This window comes from Ctenopharyngodon idella, chromosome 15 (assembly GCF_019924925.1).
Source record: "Ctenopharyngodon idella isolate HZGC_01 chromosome 15, HZGC01, whole genome shotgun sequence".
Taxonomy (NCBI): Eukaryota; Metazoa; Chordata; class Actinopteri; order Cypriniformes; family Xenocyprididae; genus Ctenopharyngodon; species Ctenopharyngodon idella.
Window position 1 is genome coordinate 9,786,016 of NC_067234.1, and position 23,372 is coordinate 9,809,387.

The 23,372-nt window shown below is 38.6% G+C and overlaps 2 protein-coding genes across 3 annotated transcripts in view; one reads left to right on the forward strand and one right to left on the reverse strand.

The window, feature by feature from the left end:
- zmp:0000001236 (mastermind-like protein 2) overlaps positions 1 to 6,530 on the forward strand; it is a 90,887-nt gene extending 84,357 nt beyond the window's left edge. For both annotated transcript variants that reach the window (XM_051862107.1, XM_051862108.1), the window contains exons 4-6: positions 3,095 to 3,262; positions 4,143 to 4,251; positions 4,879 to 6,530. In XM_051862107.1, coding sequence (XP_051718067.1) covers positions 3,095 to 3,262; positions 4,143 to 4,251; positions 4,879 to 5,705 — 1,104 coding nt within the window. In that variant the 3' untranslated portion in view covers positions 5,706 to 6,530. The remainder of the gene's footprint in view (positions 1 to 3,094; positions 3,263 to 4,142; positions 4,252 to 4,878) is intronic.
- A 900-nt stretch (positions 6,531 to 7,430) lies between these two features.
- mindy4b (MINDY family member 4B) overlaps positions 7,431 to 23,372 on the reverse strand; it is a 29,420-nt gene continuing 13,478 nt past the window's right edge. The window contains exons 5-13 of the mRNA XM_051862196.1: positions 22,327 to 22,446; positions 19,912 to 20,006; positions 19,650 to 19,815; positions 18,934 to 18,999; positions 18,743 to 18,813; positions 18,312 to 18,384; positions 18,048 to 18,224; positions 8,383 to 8,563; positions 7,431 to 8,238 (exon numbers count right to left, since the gene is read on the reverse strand). Coding sequence (XP_051718156.1) covers positions 8,096 to 8,238; positions 8,383 to 8,563; positions 18,048 to 18,224; positions 18,312 to 18,384; positions 18,743 to 18,813; positions 18,934 to 18,999; positions 19,650 to 19,815; positions 19,912 to 20,006; positions 22,327 to 22,446 — 1,092 coding nt within the window. The 3' untranslated portion in view covers positions 7,431 to 8,095. The remainder of the gene's footprint in view (positions 8,239 to 8,382; positions 8,564 to 18,047; positions 18,225 to 18,311; positions 18,385 to 18,742; positions 18,814 to 18,933; positions 19,000 to 19,649; positions 19,816 to 19,911; positions 20,007 to 22,326; positions 22,447 to 23,372) is intronic.

The window sequence follows — 23,372 nt, forward strand, 5'->3', positions numbered from 1 at the left end:
TTAAAATACTTCATTTCTGGTCATCATACAGATAAGAGTAATACACCTTTTGAATCTGCCAAGAGTATACTTTTATTTGTGTGCACTCACAATAACAAGAAAACATTGTGCTTTTGTAAAATAATGAAAGCAAACAGGGTGCGCATCTCTCTGTGAACTTGAGCGCATCGGGAAAAAAAAGAACCGAAACTCAATGTAAACTTGCCTCCCAAACAAATATTCTCAGGTTATGTAATCTGCATGAAACATATAGGCGCGTCCACTACTGCGGAGATGACGAGTCAGCAGGAAAATCTTTAGTCGAGGGCAGCCCTATTTAATAAAAATGTCCAAACTGCCGTTTTCCATACATAATGGACCATGACTCCATTTAATTGCCAGTGACAAAACACCATAAAAGTAATCCATACAACTCATGCTTTATATTCAATTCCATATATTATATATTTGAATATGTGTGAGCATGAATGATATTTGAGAGCTATGTCAGATTTTCAGCTAAAATGACTCAATTTTCAGTCTGTACTTCACACAAAGGTACTGTATGACATATGGAAAAATATAGCACACAAGTAGTATGGACTGCTGTGATACTTTTGTGATGCTTTTTGCTATTTTTGGACTTGAACTAAACATCTCCTTTTGTCTACTATGGAACAAATGAAGTCATGCGGTTTTGGAATTTAACACTAGAACCACCAGGGGATGTTGTATACCTAAAACTGCCAGCGGGTAAAATTTATCCATGCACACGGCTACTGTTTTGATATGGGTAAGAAATGTATTATGTCACTGTATTGTGCCACTGTCTTCAACAAGTAATGTCTAGAGTCATAAAAAAAAAATTAAAAAAATGTTCAGTCATCAACTATGTTTTTGTCCTGTTGTTTTATACTGTTTTATGCTGTTTTAAGCAGGCTACACTAATTACTTTTTGGTGAATATAGGCTAAACCAGCCTGCAATGACAAGAATTAGAAGGAAATAAATACATATTTGAGTGGTGTAATATTATAATAAAATGTCACTAGTAAAAATATATCAAAAATATTAAAAATGTCAGAATAATTTTTGGTTTGACTAGGTATAAATGCTCTGTTTTTTTAATCTGGTTTTATCTAAACAATTTTTAACAACAGGGGATTGTAAATAACACAATTTTAGTAAAAGTCAGTGACTGGGAAACTTGGATATTTTATTGAAAATCTGTTATGTACATTTGAAAAGCAGCCACGGGTAAATTTTACACCGTTCTAGTGTTAAACTTATGCATTATAGATTGAATCCATAGCAACTTTGAATTCAGGGTATACATTTTATTAGTTCATGCATTCCTTGGGAATCGAACCAATGACCTTGGTGTTGCTAGTGCCATTATCTGCTGGTTGAGCTACAGTAATGCAATTACACCATGTCATGATGGAGAGTAAATGATGACACGGTCTTAATTTTTGGGTGAAATATTGTTCAAATGTAAGAGGAAATTATCAAAATCAAGAAGTTTCAAGGAACCCTTGATAATAATAATAATAAAAAAGTTTGGCATGCATATTGTTTGTACTTTACCTGCTCCCTCCTTTTTTGAGGATACTCAACTGTTTCAAGTAGCCACTCAGGCAAACATGGGCAATTTGATGAAAAATAAACCAAAATAGATTAATTATTGCATTAAAGACAGATGTTTAGCAATTCTGTTTTCTGTCTACCAAAGCTTATAATAAAGGATTAAAATAGATCATTTTATGGTAGCTAATCTATATTTGCATATATAGCTGTACAACATCTTTTTAAAGATGAAACTACTTTAACTTTTTCCTCGCCAGCATTTTCTAAAAAAGTTGCCAGAAAGCACCAGCATTTTTGATCATATTCACAAACTTTGATTTATATGCTGTTGAATGTTTGGTGATCACGTTAGCTTACTTGTGCATAAGCAACTTCTGTCTGCGCCTTCAGGTTTATGCAGACCTTCTTGATCTCTTGATCTGGAGATTTTGTATTATTTCAAAAGATCATTAACACGGATTGCCAGAAAAAGTAAATAGCAACCATTGCAGATAGCAAATAGATTAAAACATCATTATAACAAAATTATTACTTTACAAAAATATAAGAACATATGATAAAACTATTTAACAAATAGTTTATTTATCAGTGAGAATTACTGCATTATGATGGTGGAACTTTCACGAACATTCAAAATTGTTCGCAAAATCCTGTACGGTGTTCAATCCCTGTTATATAGTATATACAAACAGTATTACTTAATAGTTAAACAACCTTGAAACCGATAACGGTGTCTGTTTTCATAATTGGTCATAATAGTGTACTGCTCTCATCCAAATTGAGTTTTAATAAGTGCTTTTAAAAAGCAACTAACATAAAATATCGCAGCCTCAATAAGAGTGCATTTCAGCAAAGTGCAAAAAACGGGATAAGTAGGCCTATGAGATTATCTGTTATTGCATGCTTCTGCCCTGTGGCTGAATAAATCTGTCCTTTGCTGGCAGCAATTGGGTTGCGCCCCATAGGATCAGTCTCACAAGAGTGCAGCAGGGCCTGAGCACGACTATCAGTCATACAGTAAACCTGTGCTACTGTATGCAAAAAAATCCTCACTAACAACTAGTCCTGAGAGACTCATTGACCAGGGTGTCTAACAAAATTGCAGTGATTTAAAACCAAAAACTGTTGTTTACATGTTTAAACAACAGTCTGTTAGACTCTGCTTTCTAAATAATATAAGAGCAAGCATGTATTTACAGTCTATGTGTCACTGCAGGCATATTAAAACAACAGGATGTTTTGAGAATTTCTAATTCTAATTTGTCCTCCCTTTGGTACCATTATGTCCCCATTATGGATATAGCCATGGATGTGTTTTCTCCAAGTGATAGAACAGTGTGGGAAAGGCTATGGAAAATCCCTATCACCACACACAGGAAGTCACATGTGAACAGTGACTGTGTAACATCAGATTCACTGTAAACAAATCTCGCCCTCTAGTGGACTATTCGTTCAATCACAGTAGGATTTAATGCAGCAGACAGTTTGATGTGCAGTTTAGATAATAATAACACATTATCTATTTGTAGGGAATATCACCAGGACCTCGTTTACCAGCGAATGGGCGTCCTGCAGATATAACAGGACAGGCTCAACAGCAGAGGCCTCCAGTTCTCAGTTCTCAGCAGAAGAACCCAGGCCAAGACCAGAACATACAAAGACAACTGGGCCAACCGCAACACAACATCGCTGATACAGTGAGTGCTACAGTTTGGAAATGTCCTTTATATCTAAACACTTATGACTATTTTTCTACCTTGTTTTTTTTTAGAGATCAGAGCTAGTTGTTACACTTTTACTAAGGGGAGGTTTATTTTTCAATAGTCAATTCCTGCATATAAGCACATAACTTAAAGTCGTGGCCAAAAAAAAAAAAATACTATTGAACCCTTAAATACCTGTACGTTACCATTTGAAACTTGGTAAGTTAGTAAGATTTTTTCATATATATTTTTGAAAGAAGGCTCTTGTGCTCACCAAGACTGTGTTTGTACAAAATACACAAAAAATACAGTAAAAACATGAATATTGTGAAATATTTACAGTTTTAAGATTGGCTGTCTTAAATATATTTTGAAATGTAATTTATTCCTCTGATTGAAATTCTGAATTTTCAGCATCATTACACTGTCTTCAATATCACATGATCTTTTAGAAATCATTCTAATATACTGATTTGCTGCTCAAAAAAACATTAATTTGAAATAAAAATCATTTCTAACGTTATACATGTCTTTACTGTCACTTTTGACCAGTTTAATGTTGAATAAAAGTACAATTTTATTAAAAACAAAAAAGTCTTACTGACCCCAAACGTTTGAACAAGAGTGTACTTTAAATTATTTTCATTTAGGACAGTTTTGAACAAGGCGTTAGTCAATACATAACTGCTAGTTACTGATATACACTACAGCACTTGTGAAACTTTCCTTTGTGACAACTAGCCCCAATCTCCCATACATTTGTGAATTTGCAGTCTAATTCTATGAGTGACCACTGACTATTTGGTCAGCTGTAATCTATGGAGTTTTTATTCTTAAACTTTTAAATGATGTCCTGTTTCTATAAATGTTTCAGGAGAAACTGAGCACACAGGATCAGTTCAGTCGTCATCTAACACGACCTCCACCAGACTATAAACACCCACGCAATGCAGTTGGAGCTCAACAGCCAAGCTTATACTCAGGTGTGGATTGTATTTTTAGTGTCATAATATGGGAAATATCTAGTTCAGTCATGAAACTCTGCAGTCTGCTAATAATTGCATCACTTACTATGCTGCACAAGCTAATTGGCTTCTGCTGATTCTTTAGCCAGTGAGATTGCTTGCTTAAAATTTAGATATTCTGGTTCAGTGTTCGCTGCAAGTTAGTCCTGCAGCGCTCTATCGGAGTTCCTCTGAACCCCTCCACCTCCCCCAGCTCCACCTGCCTAGATCTGCTACGGGATTTATGTATGTCCATTTATGCAGCAGCAGCATATCTTACATGCTCACAGCAATGTGTCTGTGTATCTTTTGGCAGTAGCAAGTCCATACTTGCTCTGCAACCGCAGCAGCATAGCAGATCTAGACTATTTAATACATAAACATTGTCATATCCATTAACATGCTTAAACTATTCTGAGAGTTGTCATGATTGAACTACATTTAAAGTAAATGAAATAAATATACTCAAGCTGATGTTATGGTATGATTAATTAAACTCAGGTTTGGATTAAGGAACCACACCAATATTCAGATATTCAACAGTATGATATTGCTTGGTAAATCAGTATTTTAAACCAGCAATTTTTTTTTATACATATACAACAGGCAATGGGTCAGACCAAAGTGACATCCAACCTTTATCATGCCACCTGCCCAGTGGACAGGGTACCAAGATGGTGCCCAGCTCAGGAGAGAGAAGATTTCCACTTGGACAAGACCCTAATTCAGTACCCACAGGTGCTCAAGCTTGTGCAAACCAGCTCCGACAGCAACCCAGTGGCCTGATCCGAATGGGGCATCAGCAAAACAAGCCTCAGTTCCATGGGACAAACAGCCAGGGTGCGACTTTTCAATCGAGCACTCAGCACGTGAGGACCAGCGTCAGTCAAGATTCCCTGCTGGGGCAAAGACTGGGTGACATGAGCACCAATACCAGCAGGATGGACACTGCTTTGAGCTGGGCAACCAGTGCCAAACAGAGTGGCACTCTACCAGGACTAGATGTCAAAAGGCTCCCCAATACAGTGACCCCCCAAAGTGACATTCATTTTCCTCCGAGGTCTATTTGCCCACCTAACCAGGTGGCACCTCATTCTAGCCTGCTACCCATAAACCCTGTGATCAGAAGCTCTGCTCCCAGATCCAGTCAGCCTAGAATACCCCCACTTCCTGGGGTGACTTGTCTGACCCAGTCCTCCCCTGAACAGCAGGGCTGCCCGACCACATTTGGAGGGCTGAGCCAAAGCTCAGCAACTTATCAGAATAACCGAGCAGGCCGGTTGACCTTTGACTTCCTACCGGAGGATGATAACACGGTACCAGGGATAAACGCAGACTCTGATTTCATTGACTCCCTGCTTAAATCAGGTTCAGGCAATGATGACTGGATGAAAGACATCAACCTGGAGGAAATTCTAGGGGGACATTCATAAAACAACAGACTCAAAGCATGAGAATTTTGTTTGAAATGTCTGTAATAGGAGCCTGATGTGAAAGGCCTGATAAAATACTTTATTATCCTTGTATTTGTGTGGAAAACAAATGTATTATATGTACTAGTATATTGTTGGGTTGTTTCTTCATATCTTCTACTAACATGTTGTAAAGTTTCACCTTCTTTGCTTCAGTGTTTTATTTGTTTTTGTTTTTTTATATCAACCACACACTACTCCCTATATTCATAACAGTTATCATTAAAATGCTGTGAGATTTCTGTTAGAGCTTTTGTTACTCCATTAGCACAGGGATTCATGTAAAAGAAACTGTGATTAGACTGCCATGATGGAGCCATCGAGCATGACATCGACACTTAATAAGCAGGCAGTTTGACATGATAAATACTTTGCTTAATCTGGCTCTTATAGTTCAAGGTTATACACCTTAAATATTTGAACATTTAAAAATACTATTGTGCGACATGAAAAGTTCAGATCTGTTTTGAATATCCATTCTCAAAGTACAGATCAAAGGGTATTGAAAAAGAGCCATTTATTACACATCCAAAAGAGTAAAATCTGTAAAGGGAATAAACATTCTTAGAATGTTAGATGATGTTAAATGATAAAGTCAACCTTCTTTAGAAAGACACCGTAAGTTTTAAAAGTTCTTATTGATAATATTGTGTTTGTACATCTGTATCTCAGTTATATGAAAGATATTTTTTCTATTTCTTTTCTATAATGCACTATAATTCTGTCATAAGTGTATATCCTATTGTCAATTTAGCCTTTGATAATAAACTACATCAAAGAAGAACATTTACAGAACATTTTGACTATTTATTTCTTATACTCCAGGTCAAATGGAAGTGAAGTACTACAAGGCTCTGTCTTAGGTCCTCTGTTGTTATTACCAGATTCAGAAAATCTGATTGTATCAGCCCAGATTCCATCATCGTTATTCACTAACAGTTATAAAATACTGCTACTTACAAGCTCTTAATATTGCAGCTCCATAGTACAAACAATTTCTTGCATCAAAAAATAAGCACAATGTACGTATTGTGTTCATATTGTATTGCAAAACACTTTTGCTGCTGTTGAGGTGGGATAGGTGGGACACTGCATGTAATTACATTTATAAGTGCAATGTAAAAACATGTATGTACACAATAAGTGCATTGTATCAAATGATTAATTTAAATGTTAGTACATAGTAGTTAAAGACAGCTTATATAAAGTGGGAACCAATCTTCCCTCACCCTATAGTCTATCAATCATTAAGTTATCAAAGCTGATTTTTAAAACTGAACTAACTAAAATAACTTTCACTACCATTATTTGTTTTCCCATTTTCACAAACAAACCAAATGACACGGTCGTGTCCAATCTATGAACAAGCAAAAACGTTATTTGTATTTTATTAGATATAGTTATTTATTTAGGTAACACTTTACATAACCATTCTATGTTAACATTAGTTGTAAATAAAAAGTATGAAATAACTATTAACAATAATCTTACAACATTTATTAATCTTGGTTAATGTTAATTTCTACATATATATTTAACACTTCACGTTAATTAGTTAATTATGAGCAAACGTGAATTAAAGGATTAGTTCACTTTAAAGGGGGGGGGGGGGGGGGGGGGGGGGTTAAATGAACTAATCATTTAAGAATGAATAATAATATATTTGTAAATTAACATTGACCTAGATTGTTTGATGCTTTTTTTTTTTTTTTTTTTTTTTTTTTTTACAGAATTTGTCAATGTTAACTAACCAAACCATATTGTAAAATGTCGCTTTAATTTAATCAATACTGGCCTACAGCAGTATTTAAATAAATAAAAATAAAATAAACAAAACATGTTTTATACCAGATAGGAATCAAAGACTGCAAGGCTTTGAATTAAGATCTTGACTTAAATTGATTAAACCCTGTAACTTGAGACATCAGCCTTTCCATCATTACTTGACACTTGACTTGAGACCAGCGATTAAGTCTTGAGACTTGATACTAGCAACCCATATCAGATCCAAATGGAAGGACAAAAACAGCATGGAAGCTAGATCATATAAACTATACACCAGAAAACTCTAACACCAGAAAAGAGGAAGACATCTATGTCTGTAAACCAGATTTAAATATATTTCTGACAATCAAAAGATGTTACATATTTTTAGTTTTCACTTTTGTTAAATGTTCATATGTTGAGATGGTCAAATGGGCAGACTGTATATCATGTTATTAATATTCATAAGCCAAAAGTAAAAGTTAAAATCAAGTCAGAATTAAAACCTATACCAGCCTATATAATATGCTTTTATTGAATGCCAGGAGAGGTGTGCTAGATATCAGGCGCCCCTGGTTCAAACCTCTTCAGAAAAAAGGCACTGTCCCATTCCAGTCAATAACAGCACCCTCCCACTTGGTCCTAATGGTCATCTCTACAGATGGAAACTTTTTCTCTAGGTCTCCCTGAATGTCATTATTTTCAGCCTCCCAGTGATGAGAGTGTGTATCTGAAATACAAAAGAGCGCATATATCTATATATATATACACACACACATATATATATACACATATATATATTAATTATTTACACAATTATAACAGGCAGACAGTATCAGTGAGTAAGAGATATGGGATTATCTAATGCCTGTACCTATGGTGAGCACTGTTGTGATGAGCTGAGTTGGTTGACCATTGTAGAAGTAAAGCTGGAAAAGATGCTCCATTTTCCAGTCAGAGAGCAGCAAACGGTTTGGGCTGAACAAAACACTGTAAGTGCCATTGATGTTGCACATCCAGATAGGCAGCTTGGGGGTTTTCAGCATGCTGCCCACCTTAGGAAAAAAGGGATCATCACAACATGAATGCTTTTAAAATATAATAGATACAGTTATTTATTTAGGTAACACTTTACATTACGGTTCTATGTTAACATTAGTTAATACTGTAATACAATATATATATATATACAGGTGCTGGTCATATAATTAGAATATCATCAAAAAGTAGATTTATTTCACTAATTCCATTCAAAAAGTGAAACTTGTATATTATATTCATTCATTACACACAGACATATATATTTCACATGTTTATTTCTTTTAATTTTGATGATTATAACTGACAACTAAGAAAAATCACAAATTCAGTATCTCAGAAAATTAGAATATTACTTAAGACCAATGCAAAGAAAGGATTTTTAGAAATCTTGGCCAACTGAAAAGTATGAACATGAAAAGTATGAGCATGTACAGCACTCAATACTTAGTCGGGCTCCTTTTGCCTGAATTACTGCAGCAATGTGGCGTGGCATGGAGTCGATCAGTCTGTGGCACTGCTCAGGTGTTATAAGAGCCCAGGTTGCTCTGATAGTGGCCTTCAGCTCTTCTGCATTGTTGGGTCTGGCATATTGCATCTTCCTCTTCACAATACCCCATAGATTTTCTATGGGTTTAAGGTCAGGTGAGTTTGCTGGCCAATTAAGAACAGGGATACCATGGTCCTTAAACCAGGTACTGGTAGCTTTGGCACTGTGTGCAGGTGCCAAGTCCTGTTGGAAAATGAAATCTGCATCTCCATAAAGTTGGTCAGCAGCAGGAAGCATGAAGTGCTCTAAAACTTCCTGGTATACGGCTGCGTTGACCTTGGACCTCAGAAAACACAGTGGACCAACACCAGCAGATGACATGGCACCCCAAACCATCACTGACTGTGGAAACTTTACACTGGACCTCAAGCAACGTGGATTGTGTGCCTCTCCTCTCTTCCTCCAGACTCTGGGACCCTGATTTCCAAAGGAAATGCCAAATTTACTTTCATCAGAGAACATAACTTTGGACCACTCAGCAGCAGCCCAGTTCTTTTTGTCTTTAGCCCAGGCGAGACGCTTCTGACGCTGTCTGTTGTTCAAGAGTGGCTTGACACAAGGAATGCGACAGCTGAAACCTTGCATACGTCTGTGCGTAGTGGTTCTTGAAGCACTGACTCCAGCTGCAGTCCACTCTTTGTGAATCTCCCCCACATTTTTGAATGGGTTTTGTTTCACAATCCTCTCCAGGGTGCGGTTATCCCTATTGCTTGTATACTTTTTTCTACCACATCATTTCCTTCCCTTCGCCTCTCTATTAATGTGCTTGGACACAGAGCTCTGTGAACAGCCAGGCTCTTTTGCAATGACCTTTTGTGTCTTGCCCTCCTTGTGCAAGGTGTCAATGGTCGTCTTTTGGACAACTGTCAAGTCAGCAGTCTTCCCCATGATTGTGTAGCCTACAGAACTAGACTGAGAGACCATTTAAAGGCCTTTGCAGGTGTTTTGAGTTAATTAGCTGATTAGAGTGTGGCACCAGGTGTCTTCAATATTGAACCTTTTCACAATATTCTAATTTTCTGAGATACTGAATTTGGGATTTTCTTTAGTTGTCAGTTATAATCATCAAAATTAAAAGAAATAAACATTTGAAATATATCAGTCTGTGTGTAATGAATGCATATAATATACAAGTTTCACATTTTGAATGGAATTAGTGAAATAAATAAACTTTTTGATGATATTCTAATTATATGACCAGCACCTGTATATATATATATATATATATATATATATATATATATATACTATTTATAATATATAGTACTGTGCCAAAGTCTTAGGCACGTTAGTATTTTCACACACACAAAAAAAGATGGTTTTAAGCCAGTTATCAGTTTACATTTTCAAACATTCCTTTTGCCATTAATTGTAATAATCCATTGAGATTTTTGTATGCACAAGTAGTCAGCATCTTCTCCAGCCGGTATGCTCCACATGGAGATCTGATCTCACTATCATCAAGTCTGTGATTACATGAAAAAACTGAGAGAGACTAAATCCAGAAGAACTGTGGCAACGTCTCCAAGACATTTGAAGAAATCAACCTGCAAAGATACCTGAGAAACTAAGTGCAAGTGCACCTACGACAAAAGCTGTTTTAAACGCAAAGGCTGGTCACACCAAATACAGATTTGATTTAGGTAATAGAAGTTAATAAATAATCGATTTATGACATTATTTTTGAAAGCATCCCCATTTTTGTACAAGTGCCTAAAACTTTTCACTGTACTGTAGCTTTTCAGGTAGCTTTCTTCAGGCATCTTGGAGACTGCAGGTTCTTCTGGATTTAGTCATTCTCAGTTTTTTCTGTTCCCTTTCGAAAGGGAACTTCTACTCTGCGTTTGAAAATGCTATGGGGAACGTCACGTGACTCGGTGTCTGAAAGCCAACTATCCAATAACTCCAATGCCTATTGGCCGGCGACAGCCTATGACGTCATACGGCGCGACCCGGAAGTATAAAAGGCGCGCCTGGGGAAGCAGTCATCATCCATTGTCTTTCGGGACTGTCTGTGTCTTGCCACTGTCGTGTATAACTCTGCTATACTTGTGAGTACATCTCTGATTATGTCTGAGGACAAACAGAAACATTTTAGGAAGTGTGCGGATCCATGCCCGAGATTTTTGACACCCTATGTGTACACTGTCTGGGAGAAGAACACGCACGGACAGTGCTTGAGGGCGCTGTCTGTGAGAGTTGTGAGCGTTTTCCCATGAGAACGCTCCGTTCCCGCCTGGCCCTCTTCTCAAGGGAAGAGGCGTCAACATCTGCGGCCGGTGGGTCCGGCCCTGCTCGTGCTGAGGCAGAGCGGCGGCTGCACTCATGGGGCTCGCAGGTGGAGCTCGCTGCCAAGTTTGAGAGAGGTGTCACAGTCTCTCAACCTCTGGCGGCGGCTGGCGGGGATGAGCTCCTGGATGACGATGATATCTTATCTCTGACATCATCGGATCCAGGAGCGAGTGTTCTTCTGGCTGCTAGCCCCCGTGAGCAGGAGATGGCAATGGAGGAGGAAGAAGTTGCGACTTCTTCTTTCTCCAAGCCTCCTTGCCCAGCATATGCCGAGTTATTGGAGGTTGTGGAGCGCGCCGCCGGCAGGCTGCAGCTGCCGTGGGAGCGCGTGAGGAAAGAGCCCGTTCGCGGCAGGTTAGACGAACGGTTTCTTTCTGACCACAACCTCGTAACTCCAGTGAGCCTTCCATTCCTTCCAGATCTTCACGTAGAGATCAAGAAGGCATGGAAGAACCCATACTCGGCCAGAATTCATCCACATCAGCGGGGGAATTTCGCTGATGTGGAGGGATTAGGCCAGCATGGGTATGTGTCGCTGTCGCCCATTGACGAGACGTTTGCCAACTATCTCGTCACGGGCAGGGCACCGACACTGAAAGCTCCGGTTCTGCCGTCCAGACCCCTTAAACTGACATCTCGTCTGAACGGCAGAGCATATGCTGCTGCAGGTCAGGCTGGCGCGGCTTTGCACACTATGGCGGTGTTGCAAGCCTACCAGGCTGACTTGCTGAAGGACCTGGATCAGGGGCAGGGTTTGTCCCCTGATGCGGTGGCTGAGCTGCGCCGCACCACAGATCTCGCTCTCCGGGCCACCAAGCAGACGGCCGCCTTGATTGGGAGATCGATGGCGGCCATGGTGGCCACGGAGAGGCATCTGTGGCTGAACATGGCGGACATCGGGGAGAAAGAGAAGGGCTCTCTCCTCGATGCCCCGGTTTCGCCAACTGAACTTTTCGGCGGCTCCGTTGAAACGGTTGTCGGAAAGTTCAGGGAGGCGAAGGCGCGCTCAGCAGCATACAAAAATTGCATACCGCTCAGGTCCGATCCTGGGCCCAGACAGCCGGGAGGCCCTGGCCCGTCTCGACCCGAGGCTCAGAGGCAGGGCCAGAAGTCTAGTGTCGCTGCTCGAGCGCCTCCTCCACCTCGGAGCAAGTCGCAGAAGCGGCGGGATATGAGGAAGAGGAAGATGGACTTAAGGGAGGTGATCGATCCCCTCTCTTGGCGAAGGTAATTCTACATCTGCCTTCGCCCCTCTTCCTCGGCCTCCTGGGCATTTTTAATCACTGTGCATGTTCAGGACGATACCTTTGAACAGTCAGGCTGACGGCTGGGCCCATGATGAAATTTTTCTGAAGGCCCGCCTTCTGGCTTGATAGTGAAAGGGTTCTTTGGGCTTCTAGAACCATGGATTTCATCCTTCCCATTTCAAATAAGTGAAGGAGGAGTCTTTGGTCTTCGAGCCACAGGAAGGTAAGACAAGGTCTGATTTAATTATTTAAATATTTGACCTTGTGTTGTTCCTGTATAATTTCCTGAACATGTAACAGTAAAATGTGAACTATTTAGGGGTTTTTGGGCAAAACTGGAGTGTTGAGACTGACTGAGCAGGCCACAAAATGGCTGCCGCTTAGTTTTTTCTATATATATGAGTAGCCTCTCGGCTATTTTTCAGTATAGTTTGAGTTGGCACTCATTACTTCAGTTTATATGTCTACGGCGGCCCTAACCGGCCGCCTGACATTTTAGCTTTGAGCTTCGCTTTATTTCTCTCATCATAAGACTTGGAAGTGAAGATCAGGCTTTGTTATGGGCCTGTTGTAGTGTATAGGCCTATAGCTTAGCGGCCAGGCTAGAGCTAGGTGATGTGTGGTATATGAAGTAACCCCATATGTATTTAATATCCTTTCAGGATGTGTAGTTCCTAGTTCTGGCTTCCTCGGTTGTTTAGGCCGTATGCCCAATTATCCCCTTGCTTGTGTAGGTGCAATTGTGAGTTTAACAGCTAGGTTGTAGACTGTTTTTGACCCCCTGATGCTGTTTCTCAGGTGGTAGGCCCTTATCTTCGCGTAGATAAGTTATGTAGGGGTGTGCTAGGCCCCACTTTCTAGAACTTTCATGCTAAAGGAAATGATTTTCTTCTGAGCCACTTGATGTTTTGTAATTATCAAGTTTGAGTTGACGTTGCTAGTTTTTAGCTCCTGTCCTCTAGGGCTTAGATCAGATCTGAGAATCTGTACAGAGAGTGTTTTTCCTTTCAAAGACAGCATGTATATCAAAGTTTGTGTTACTTTGAGTTCTAGACTTTTGCCCTACATTTGTATGTGAGCTTATTTATGCTGCCACAGGTTAGCACCTGCTTTCATAATAGCAGGCCCTTTTGCTGTAAAGTGGCCTCTATTTGAGTACATGGTGACTTATATTCCCCAGTTAAGAGGTTTTTTGTGTCACTGAGTGCATCACCCGTTGGATTGCATACTCAGGGTAGTTAGAGCCACTTTTTTGAGGAAAGTTGGTATCTAGGAGCTCCCTTTTTGGTGATCTTGTTAACAGCTATATTGCATATAACTCGGATTGTAGGCCTTATGATATTCGGCCTCCTTCTAGTTAGCAGTTGTTTTACAATGCTGTTTAACTGATCATAATATGCTCACAAATTTCTCACAGATTTACGCTGCCACAGGCCCTGCCACGTGTCTGTTTGAGGTAGTAGGCTTGTATTAGCCTCCCTTAGACCATGTTGGTTTTGTTTGGTTCCCTTTAGTCACAAATATTTAGGGTACATTGCCTGTTGGAATGTGTAGCCTAGCGCAGGTCGCAGTTAGCTTCCCATAGCTATTTGGGTTAGAGCTGGTTCCCTGTAGCTTGGTTCCCTTATATTCACGAGCTGAAGCCACGTGTTATTGAATTGGCAGGCCCCTTCAGGCCACCTTTTTTAGTTTACATGATGGCACAGTTTGTGTTTTTTAATCTGTGAGCAGGCTGATCGCCACTTGATGCTGGAATGGAGGCCCCTTAAGGCCTCCTTTTCTAGTCGACTTGTTGGCAGGATGCCTGGGAAACCATGCCACCATCGGCCATGCCCCATCGCTGACGGATAGGCCCTAACAGGCCTGTTCACGATGTTCGGCAACGTTTTTCATGTAATAATCATCTTGGAAACTTCTAATACATGGCCTTTGGGTGGTATGGTTATGGTAGCCACTTGCTGATGCCACGTGTTTACTAAGGCAGGCCTACTTCGGCCTCCGGTGTAATATGTGGAGTTCAGTCATGTACTCCTCTCGCTGTGAGAGTAACAAGGTGCTTTTACCGAGTATTCCCAGTGGCTAGCCCCTCAGGTTGATTATGGTAGTGAAACCCTACGGAAGGTTGGTTTAACCTACATCTGCCTCCCTGAGTCTGATTCTAATCTAGTTGAGCTAAGAGCCACCTAGCGCCTAGGGTGGATCTTTTGTGCTCCTGGAAACGGCCACGAGACTTACGCCGTGTGTATTAGAGGTTGCTAGGCCTATGGGCTGCCTTTTTTGAACACACTGGAGTATGTTTGGGTGTATTTCTCTTTGAGAATTATCTGTATACACTTTCGTTGGCCAGAGGCCTAAGTGATAAATCCAGCCTCCTTTTTGTCTGGTTGTTTATCGTCCTTGGGGCCTAAACACTGCCACGAGCTGATGCCACGTGTCTGTTGAGGTTATAGGCCCCTCCAGGCCTTCCTTAATACGTGTTGGCGTACGCTTCACTCCTCTTGCTTTAAAGAGTAAAAGGTGCTTTTTACTGAGTGCACTGCTCCTTGGATTGTGTTAGGTGGATTGTCATGCAGGCACTTTGCAGCCTCTTATGCTGCCATTGAAGTCATCTGTCTACCCCAGAAAAACAAGACAGGTGTTCAGGGTGGCCCTTAAAACCAGGCCACTTTCTGTATAAGACTTCTGTTTCCACATAACTACTATCATGCTGTAGGCCCCTCCTCGGCCTCCATGAGTATGTGCCCATTGCATGGTCTACCTGTTAGGTGAGCTTCGTACTTCCCTTTTAGGGTTACGTTTGTAATAGTGCTTAGCTCCCTAAGCTGATCATAGTGGTAGGCCTTAATTAGGCCTCCTTCTAAGATTCAGCCTCAGGCTGGTTTGTGCTCCCCTGGATCAGGGTTCTCTAGCGCACAGCCTCCTCAGTGCATTAATTAAGCACTGAGTAGATCCTAGGATGAGTGGATTGTACTCCTCTCAATACGAGGGTTCATAGCACTTAGCTGAGTTCTGCTCTCCAGGATGCCCGTCTCTACGCGTGGGTTTGAGTTTGTTTTTGTCTCTTTGCAGTCACTCTTACTTACTATCGTCTATGAAAAATGCATTTTAGAGGCTCTGTATTCAGACAGGATTGGCCAAGACTAAGTTTGTCTCGTGACAGACCAGGTCGGCCTCCCTGGTGGCATTGGGGGTGACTTCGTTCCCCTCTAGTGACTGGGCGAGGTTCCCTTCGGTTCCTTGGCCACATTCCCTTAAAGGGATCGCTTTCTCTTCGGAAAAGCTGGTTCCAGATGCCTTAGCAGCTTCTGTAGGACCTCTGAGGAAGGCCTTCTTGAAGTTCAGCTTGGGCTGTTGGCCAAGGGGAATGCTGTCACTGACAGCCTGGTGTGACCCGAGGGGGAGTTGCCAAGCAGTTCTCTAACTGCTCTGGAGCCTTTGTCTCAGCCATATTTCTTGGCAGGCACTCTCCTCAAGCATGGCGGCGTGGGTATATCGTTCCCCATAGCGTTTGCAAACGCAGAGTAGAAGTTCCCTTTCGAAAGGGAACGTCTCAGGTTACGTATGTAACCATGGTTCCCTGAGAACAAGGAACGAGACTCTGCGTTTCCTTGCCATGCTTCGGGCTGCCTGCTGAACAGTCCCTCAAGACAACGGATAATGACTGCTTCCCCAGGCGCGCCTTTTATACTTCCGGGTCGCGCCGTATGACGTCATAGGCTGTCGCTGGCCAATAGGCATTGGAGTTATTGGACAGGTGGCTTTCAGACACCGAGTCACGTGACATTCCCCATAGCATTTGCAAACGCAGAGTCTCGTTCCCTGTTCTCAGGGAACCATGGTTACATACGTAACCTGAGACGTTTCTTCATGTAATCGCAGAGAGACTTCATGGTGAGATCAGATCTCTGTGTGGAGCACCGGCTGTTGTTAGACTCCAATATTCCTTGTGCAAAAATTCATGATATTTGCAAATGATTAATATGTGTTCACTCACATGTATTCAAGGAGTAAAAAAAAAAAAATGTTAAATTTACTTGATGGTTACACCACATGACATTTTCAGAGTCATTGAATCATTTAATCAAATAAATCTGTCATGCTTTAATGTACTCTTATTTTGATGCATTGACGAACATACTAAAGGACATGTAAAGTACTTGATTATAGTTTTAACTCTAGTCTGTTATTCAATATTACATTTACAATTAATGTATTATAAAAAATTGCAACTTCATCCTTATAAATGTTTAATTACAAATATTTACATGTATATGGTATTAAATATATTTTAATTTACCATAAATGCTTGTCAGTATCATTCAACAGTATACTTGAAACATATTTCAAAGACAACAAAATTATGAAATGACATAAAGATGTACTTAAAGGAATAGTTCCCCCAAAAATGAAAATTTGCTGTTAATCTACTCACACTCATGCCATCCAAGATATTAGGTGACTTTTTTTTTCTTCTTCAGTAGAACAGTAAAGAAGAGTTTTAGCTGAAACTGTGGTACTCTGTGGTTCATATAATGGAAGTCAATGGGTGCTGTCACTATATATATTTGATATATTATATCAAACTGAGGCTTGATGACGGGCTGCTGCTGCTGCTTCCTCCATCTCTCTCAGTTCTTGATCAGAGTATTCTGGTCCAAACAAGTATGGTGGTGAAAAAACAATTACACATTGTCTAGTGTTACATCGAAATCATCAGCCATTGTGATGACCGGTACTTTTAAACAGCTTTAGACATTTGTCAGCTAAAAATTAGTTCTACTGAAGAAAAAATGTTACCTACATTTTGGATGGCCTGAGTGTGAGTAAATTAACAGCAAATTTTCATTTTTGGGTGAATTTTCACTTTAAGTCCTACTTAAGTATAATTACAAATGTGCATATCTACTTAAATAGGTCGAAGCACTGTAAATTTCAGGTAAATACACTTAATAAATTAAACCATAATACATTTTCATTTAATTGCAATTAACATGCACTTAAGTATGCAAAAACATTACATTCATTATGTTATTTCCATAATAAATTCTTCTTTATAAAATTATTCTAAAGTTTGGAGAACTACAAGCAATCCATTTCAAGGTGCCTCAAATGATCGACTGTGTACTCAAGAATGTCAACTTCACTGGTTCCATTTTGTACAGTACATTCCCCTTGTTTTTGAAAAGTGCCTAGAAAAGAGTTTGATCAATGTGGCTCAAGTATTTTGTCATTTTCAGCATTTACTCTTAGGTCACCTACAGTTAACCGATCATGTGTCGAAGATGATGGGACAAAATCCCAGACTGTTCTGACAGAGAAGAAATACCATTTCACACAATTCTTCCCTTTTCTGTACATGGGAAAGATGATAAAACCCCCCAACCCCCAGAAAACATAGAATGGGTACTGTACCAGGGGGAGCTGTGCATGCTTGACTTGTTCTCTGTTCCAGAGCAGATACCCAACATGACTGCGAGTCAGAACCCCGTGGAGCAGGTGGGCGAGCGGTTTGTCTTTCTCGTCATTAAATGATGTACCGTTGAAGACATGAGGGGTAGCACGGCCGGTCAACAGCAGGTTTAATAAAGCCTAATGAATACAGAGACAATATGTAACAATTAAATAGCTACTAACAAGTCACAGGGACAAAAGACTCTAAAACAAAAACAACCTTACCTGTCGACAAACAAAGTTCCCCAAGCTCAAATGCAAAAGATGAGTGGTGGTACAATCGAAGTCTGCTCGTATCCTACAAATTCAGAGACTATACTTCATTCATTCATTCATTTCACTTCATTCAATTTTGAGGTAAAATCTTGAGGTATTTCTCTAACACGAGATGTATGTTGTATCTGCGAGGGCAATATAGTATTAATGATCCTTAAAATATTTTCTAAATCCACTACCATTCAAAAATTAGGCATTGGTAAGATATTTTAATGTTTTTCAGAGAAATCTGTTATGCTTACCAAGGCTACATTTATTTGATCAAAAATACAGTGAAAATTGTGATATTGTGAAATGTCATATTTTAATGCTTTATTGATGAATATAAATAATTTCTTTCAAGAAAACTTTTGGATGGTTGTGTATTTCTGTGGACATACCTGTCAATAGTCCTGGAGAAGATAAGGCTGTACAGAAAAAGTATGATTCCATGGCTTCCTTCTTCCTTAAACTACAAACATTCAGGTTAAAGTTGTTAATACAACATAAAGGCAGGTTTGATGCAGTCAGTATTTGGTCAATTGAAGGAGAGTATTGGATGGTAAGATGGTAAGAGTAAGAGTTTACCCACACATTGGATGTGCTCACATATAAAAGATCTAACATCATCTTTCTTTTTAAAGGTGAAAAGCTGCAACTGTGGAATAAAAAAAAAAAAAAAAAAAGACATTAAACAATTACAACATATTTACAGAGTTGGGGGAAGTTAGTTTTAAAAGTAATGTGTTACAGTATTGCGTTATGCCCAAAAAAGTAACTAATTGTGTTACTTAGTTACTTTTTATTTTATTTTTATTTAAGTTATGTTATGGCCAATGTAAACGCCCTTTCACACCAAAAGTAAAATGATGCAGGAGAAATTCAACACTCTTACTTCAGCAATAATAATAATAATAATAAAAAGTAAACACAAATGTCATGTTTACATAAAGTCATTTTTATGGTTGAACTGGATCATCAAAGGTCAGGAGCAAAGACATTGGTTAATAAAGTGAGATTAAATACATAAAGTATACTTGTGTTATTTAACATTTAATTATTGCAGGTTTGCTTAGTTTGCATTTCACTGTTTATACTGAATATGTTTTTGTGCAAGCGAGATGAGTAAATGCATGTTCATGTCTAGAACTACAATAACCATCATGTTTACACAGCACACACAACACCTCTGCACTTACGATTTATTTCAACATGCGGACAGGAGAGGTGTAACTCACGTTACTTGTAATGCGTTACCCCCAACAATGCATATTTATTTAGCTACTGGTTGCTCGTATCTGCACGTACCCTTTCTGTGAAGCTGTCCAGTTTGTAGTCAAGGTGGGGGGTGAAACAGCGCTCTGATGTGACCAAGGAGATAGTAGCTGTCTGCTCCTCACCAGCTGTCCACAAGATGTCAGCTAGAGCGGCTACCAGCGCCCTCCTCTGCTCCTTCTCCCCAACCTCCACCATACTGAGAGAGAGAGAGAGAAAGAAGTTATTTAATCTTCCCCTCTGCCATAATTATATTCCACACAAAAAGATACAAACTTGACAACAACAAAAAAACCTTTGCATTGTGCACGTTGAGTTCACTGGCCTGTTGAAGAGCAAGTACTTAATAATATGAGCCTGAACCACCATCTGAATAGCACTGGCTCCTCCCTGCAAGAGAACAGCCAGAGAAAACACTGTTTGGGCTCACATTTTGTAATTTTCTCTTATAAATTATCGATATTAGTGAATAATTTCTAAATTATAAGTTCCTTTAAATGTGATTTCCTCTTCAGAATGCATATTTTCATATTAATATTAATAAAATACAACGAGAATATAATTCATCCAAAAGCTGTATTTAAAACTGTGCACCATCTGCTTGTTCTACATACACCTTTTTTAAATATTCAAAGAGATATTTCAGACAAAAATGTGCAGTTTGTTGTTTATTTTTCTCATGTCATTCCAAACCCTTGGTCAACATTCAGTAGAAGAGAAGAGAAGAGAAGATCTTCTGACTAACTTGTTTTGTTTTCCACAAAAGAAAGAAATATGGGTTTGGAACAACCTGAGAATGACTAAACCGCAGAATTTCCAATTTTAGTAGAGCTATCACTTTACCATTACTTTATCACTTTTTAAAAGAATAAATAAATAAATAAAAAAAGAATACTTTTAATCAGCAAGAATGCATTAATTCGATTGAAAGTGACAATAAAGACATTTATTACAACAGATTTCTGTTGCAAATAAATTGTTCTTTTGAACTTTCTCTTCATCAAAGAATCCTGGAAATATGTGTCATGGTTTCCACAAAAATATTAAGCCGCATAAACTGGTTTCAACAGTGATAAGAAATTTTTCTTTCACAGCAAATCATCATATTAGAATGATTTCTGGAGGATCATGTGACACTGAAGACTGGAGTAATCATGCTGAAAATCCAGCTTTGATCACAGGAATAAATTACACTTTAAATTATATTACAATAGAAAAGAGTTAAAATGTAATAATATTTCCCCCTTTTTTTTAATCAAGTAAATGCATACTTGGTGTACGTAAGAGACTTTTCAATAACAGTTTTAATGGTATGCAACACTAAGTGTATGAATGAGACCTGACCACACACTCACTTGCAAATACTTTATTATCCAACGTTTCGGCAAAAAGCCTTTGTCAGAGTCACTAAGTGTTCAGTTTATGAACCATTTCATGAGACAGTTTTTACATTAATTTTGTAATGGTTTGGTGGAGAAAGTTTATCTTGAAATGTTGCTGGAGTGCTCTTAATATAATTGCACTTTCTTGTAGTATCTTAATGCCAGTGTGTAATCTGCTAATGAATGACACGTGCCTGAGGATAACGGGAAGCATATTTACTTAGCGTACCAATGATCTGTGGTTAAGAAAGTGGCAACATTTCAAGTTCATTATGCGATAATGAGGTGGCGGGCAGTGCTGCAATATTCAGACAGTTGTGTCGGGGTAATCAATCAGAAACATAGTGAGTCATGGCTTCATCGTGAAAAGAAGTGATCTACTAAAGCTTGTAACACAACCCTTCTTCACTTATATAACCTGCAGTTCTGGCAAAGGGGAAGTAACTTTATTAACCTGATCATACATAAGTGATCATCGACTGTCTCAGGTTTGTGCTTTACTAGAAGTCTTTTTGCAGTATTAACAGGTATTTTGAGAAGTTTTGATCACTCTTATGTTCAAACTGAATTTAATATAAATTTAAACTAGAATATATATATTCATTTAATTGTAAATAACATGCAATTAAGTGTATGAAAACATTACATTCAGTTCACACTTAAATACATATTCTTTTAAAGTTTATTATTTCCTTAATACGTATGTGTACTTCTTTTTCACAATGTTAACCAGAAGTACATTGTACACTGATACCTGTTCTGTGACCTGAAGTGGATTTTTGTAATCTTTTTTTTAAACAAATTATAATAAATATTATGTATAATGCTTTTAGTAAGGAGCCCCGTACATGTCACGATTGGCCATGATTTTACTAAATTAAAAATGAGGGAACAATTTACTACAATGTGGCCATGATTTGACTAAAGAGAGTGAATGAATTAATGAAACGTGGCCATGAATTAAAAACGTTGTGGAAATGAATTCTTATTTTGTGTAGACAATATCTGTTTTTTTCTTCTGAATATTCTGGGACTCCGTATATCATTGCAAATTTATCATCAAACATTCCTTTTACCATTTTCATCATAAGTAGTAGTCCAATTTTGTTTCATGATGTTTTTCATTTGTTTTACATTTGACAATTTTTATACACTTTCCCCTCACTAACACATTTAATGAGAAAGGTGTACATTTGTGTCTTCATCAAGTAATTTAATATGAATTTTCAAATCTGAATGTTTTAAAACAATATCCTACCAATTTTCAATGGTTTATAGCCAAAACTATAACAATAAGCTCAAAATTTAAAGTTCAGTCTCATACTCACCCTCTCAGTCTCCAGAGCATATGCCAAATCAGAGAAAGGCTCACGAAATTTGAAGAATGATTTCTTCCACTCGTAGTTGAATATATGGAAGGTGTTCCCAAATAAAATTTTTCTTAAACTCTGTGTGAGTGATAAAGCAAAATTAAATGTCAAAATAATAAGAATATTTTAAAAATCATGTAGTAAATTTAGTTATTTATTAAGGATAAAAATCAATCACATTTTTTATATAGCACATTTAAAAACAGCACATGTTGGTCAAAGTGCTTTGCATAAACTGTTTAGACTAGTCTTACAAGTTAGTCATTTTATTTAAGACTGTTAATAGCTTTTTTAAGTCAGTTACATAAAAACATAGATTGGTCTAATTTGATACCAAAAAGGAAGACTGATTACCTCTTACTAACTGCTAGTCGGTCAGACTAGTTCTTAAAACAGTCTTAATGTAATGGCTATGTTCCCTTTTGAGGGAACTTCTACGCTGCGTCAGCTTCAGACGCTATGGGGACACGCCCTTGCAGAACCCGGTGTCTGAGGCCCTGCCCACACGAACAGGGTATTTCCAAAAACTCAGTAACTCAATAACTGAAACCGAACTTTTTGAAAACTCCTGCCAGGGTGAAGATTTTTAGAAACTCCGGTTACAGCGTTGTCGTGTAGATGGTGAAACCGGAGATTTTGGTCATTGACATCAGAGTGCGTGCTGTTATCTCCTTTGTTGCACGTGAGATTGTGTGCCGCTATCTCCTTTGTTTAAGTGAGGCGAGTCTATGAAATAATGGATGTAACCAAAATATTGCTGCTAATAACTGTGCTAACAGGGTTTATAAAATGTATACAGATACTTGCACAGTTCTCCCATTATATTGCAGAACAGAGGCATCAGAATGCAATACGACGCAGGTCACTGCTTATGACCATGTTTTTTTTTTTTTACTTTGAATGAATTTGTCTCATTGTATTGCTCTGGATTATAGAATTAATAATAATAATAATAATAATAATAAAATGCTTAATAAAATGCAATGTTGTTGCAATGTTGCTTC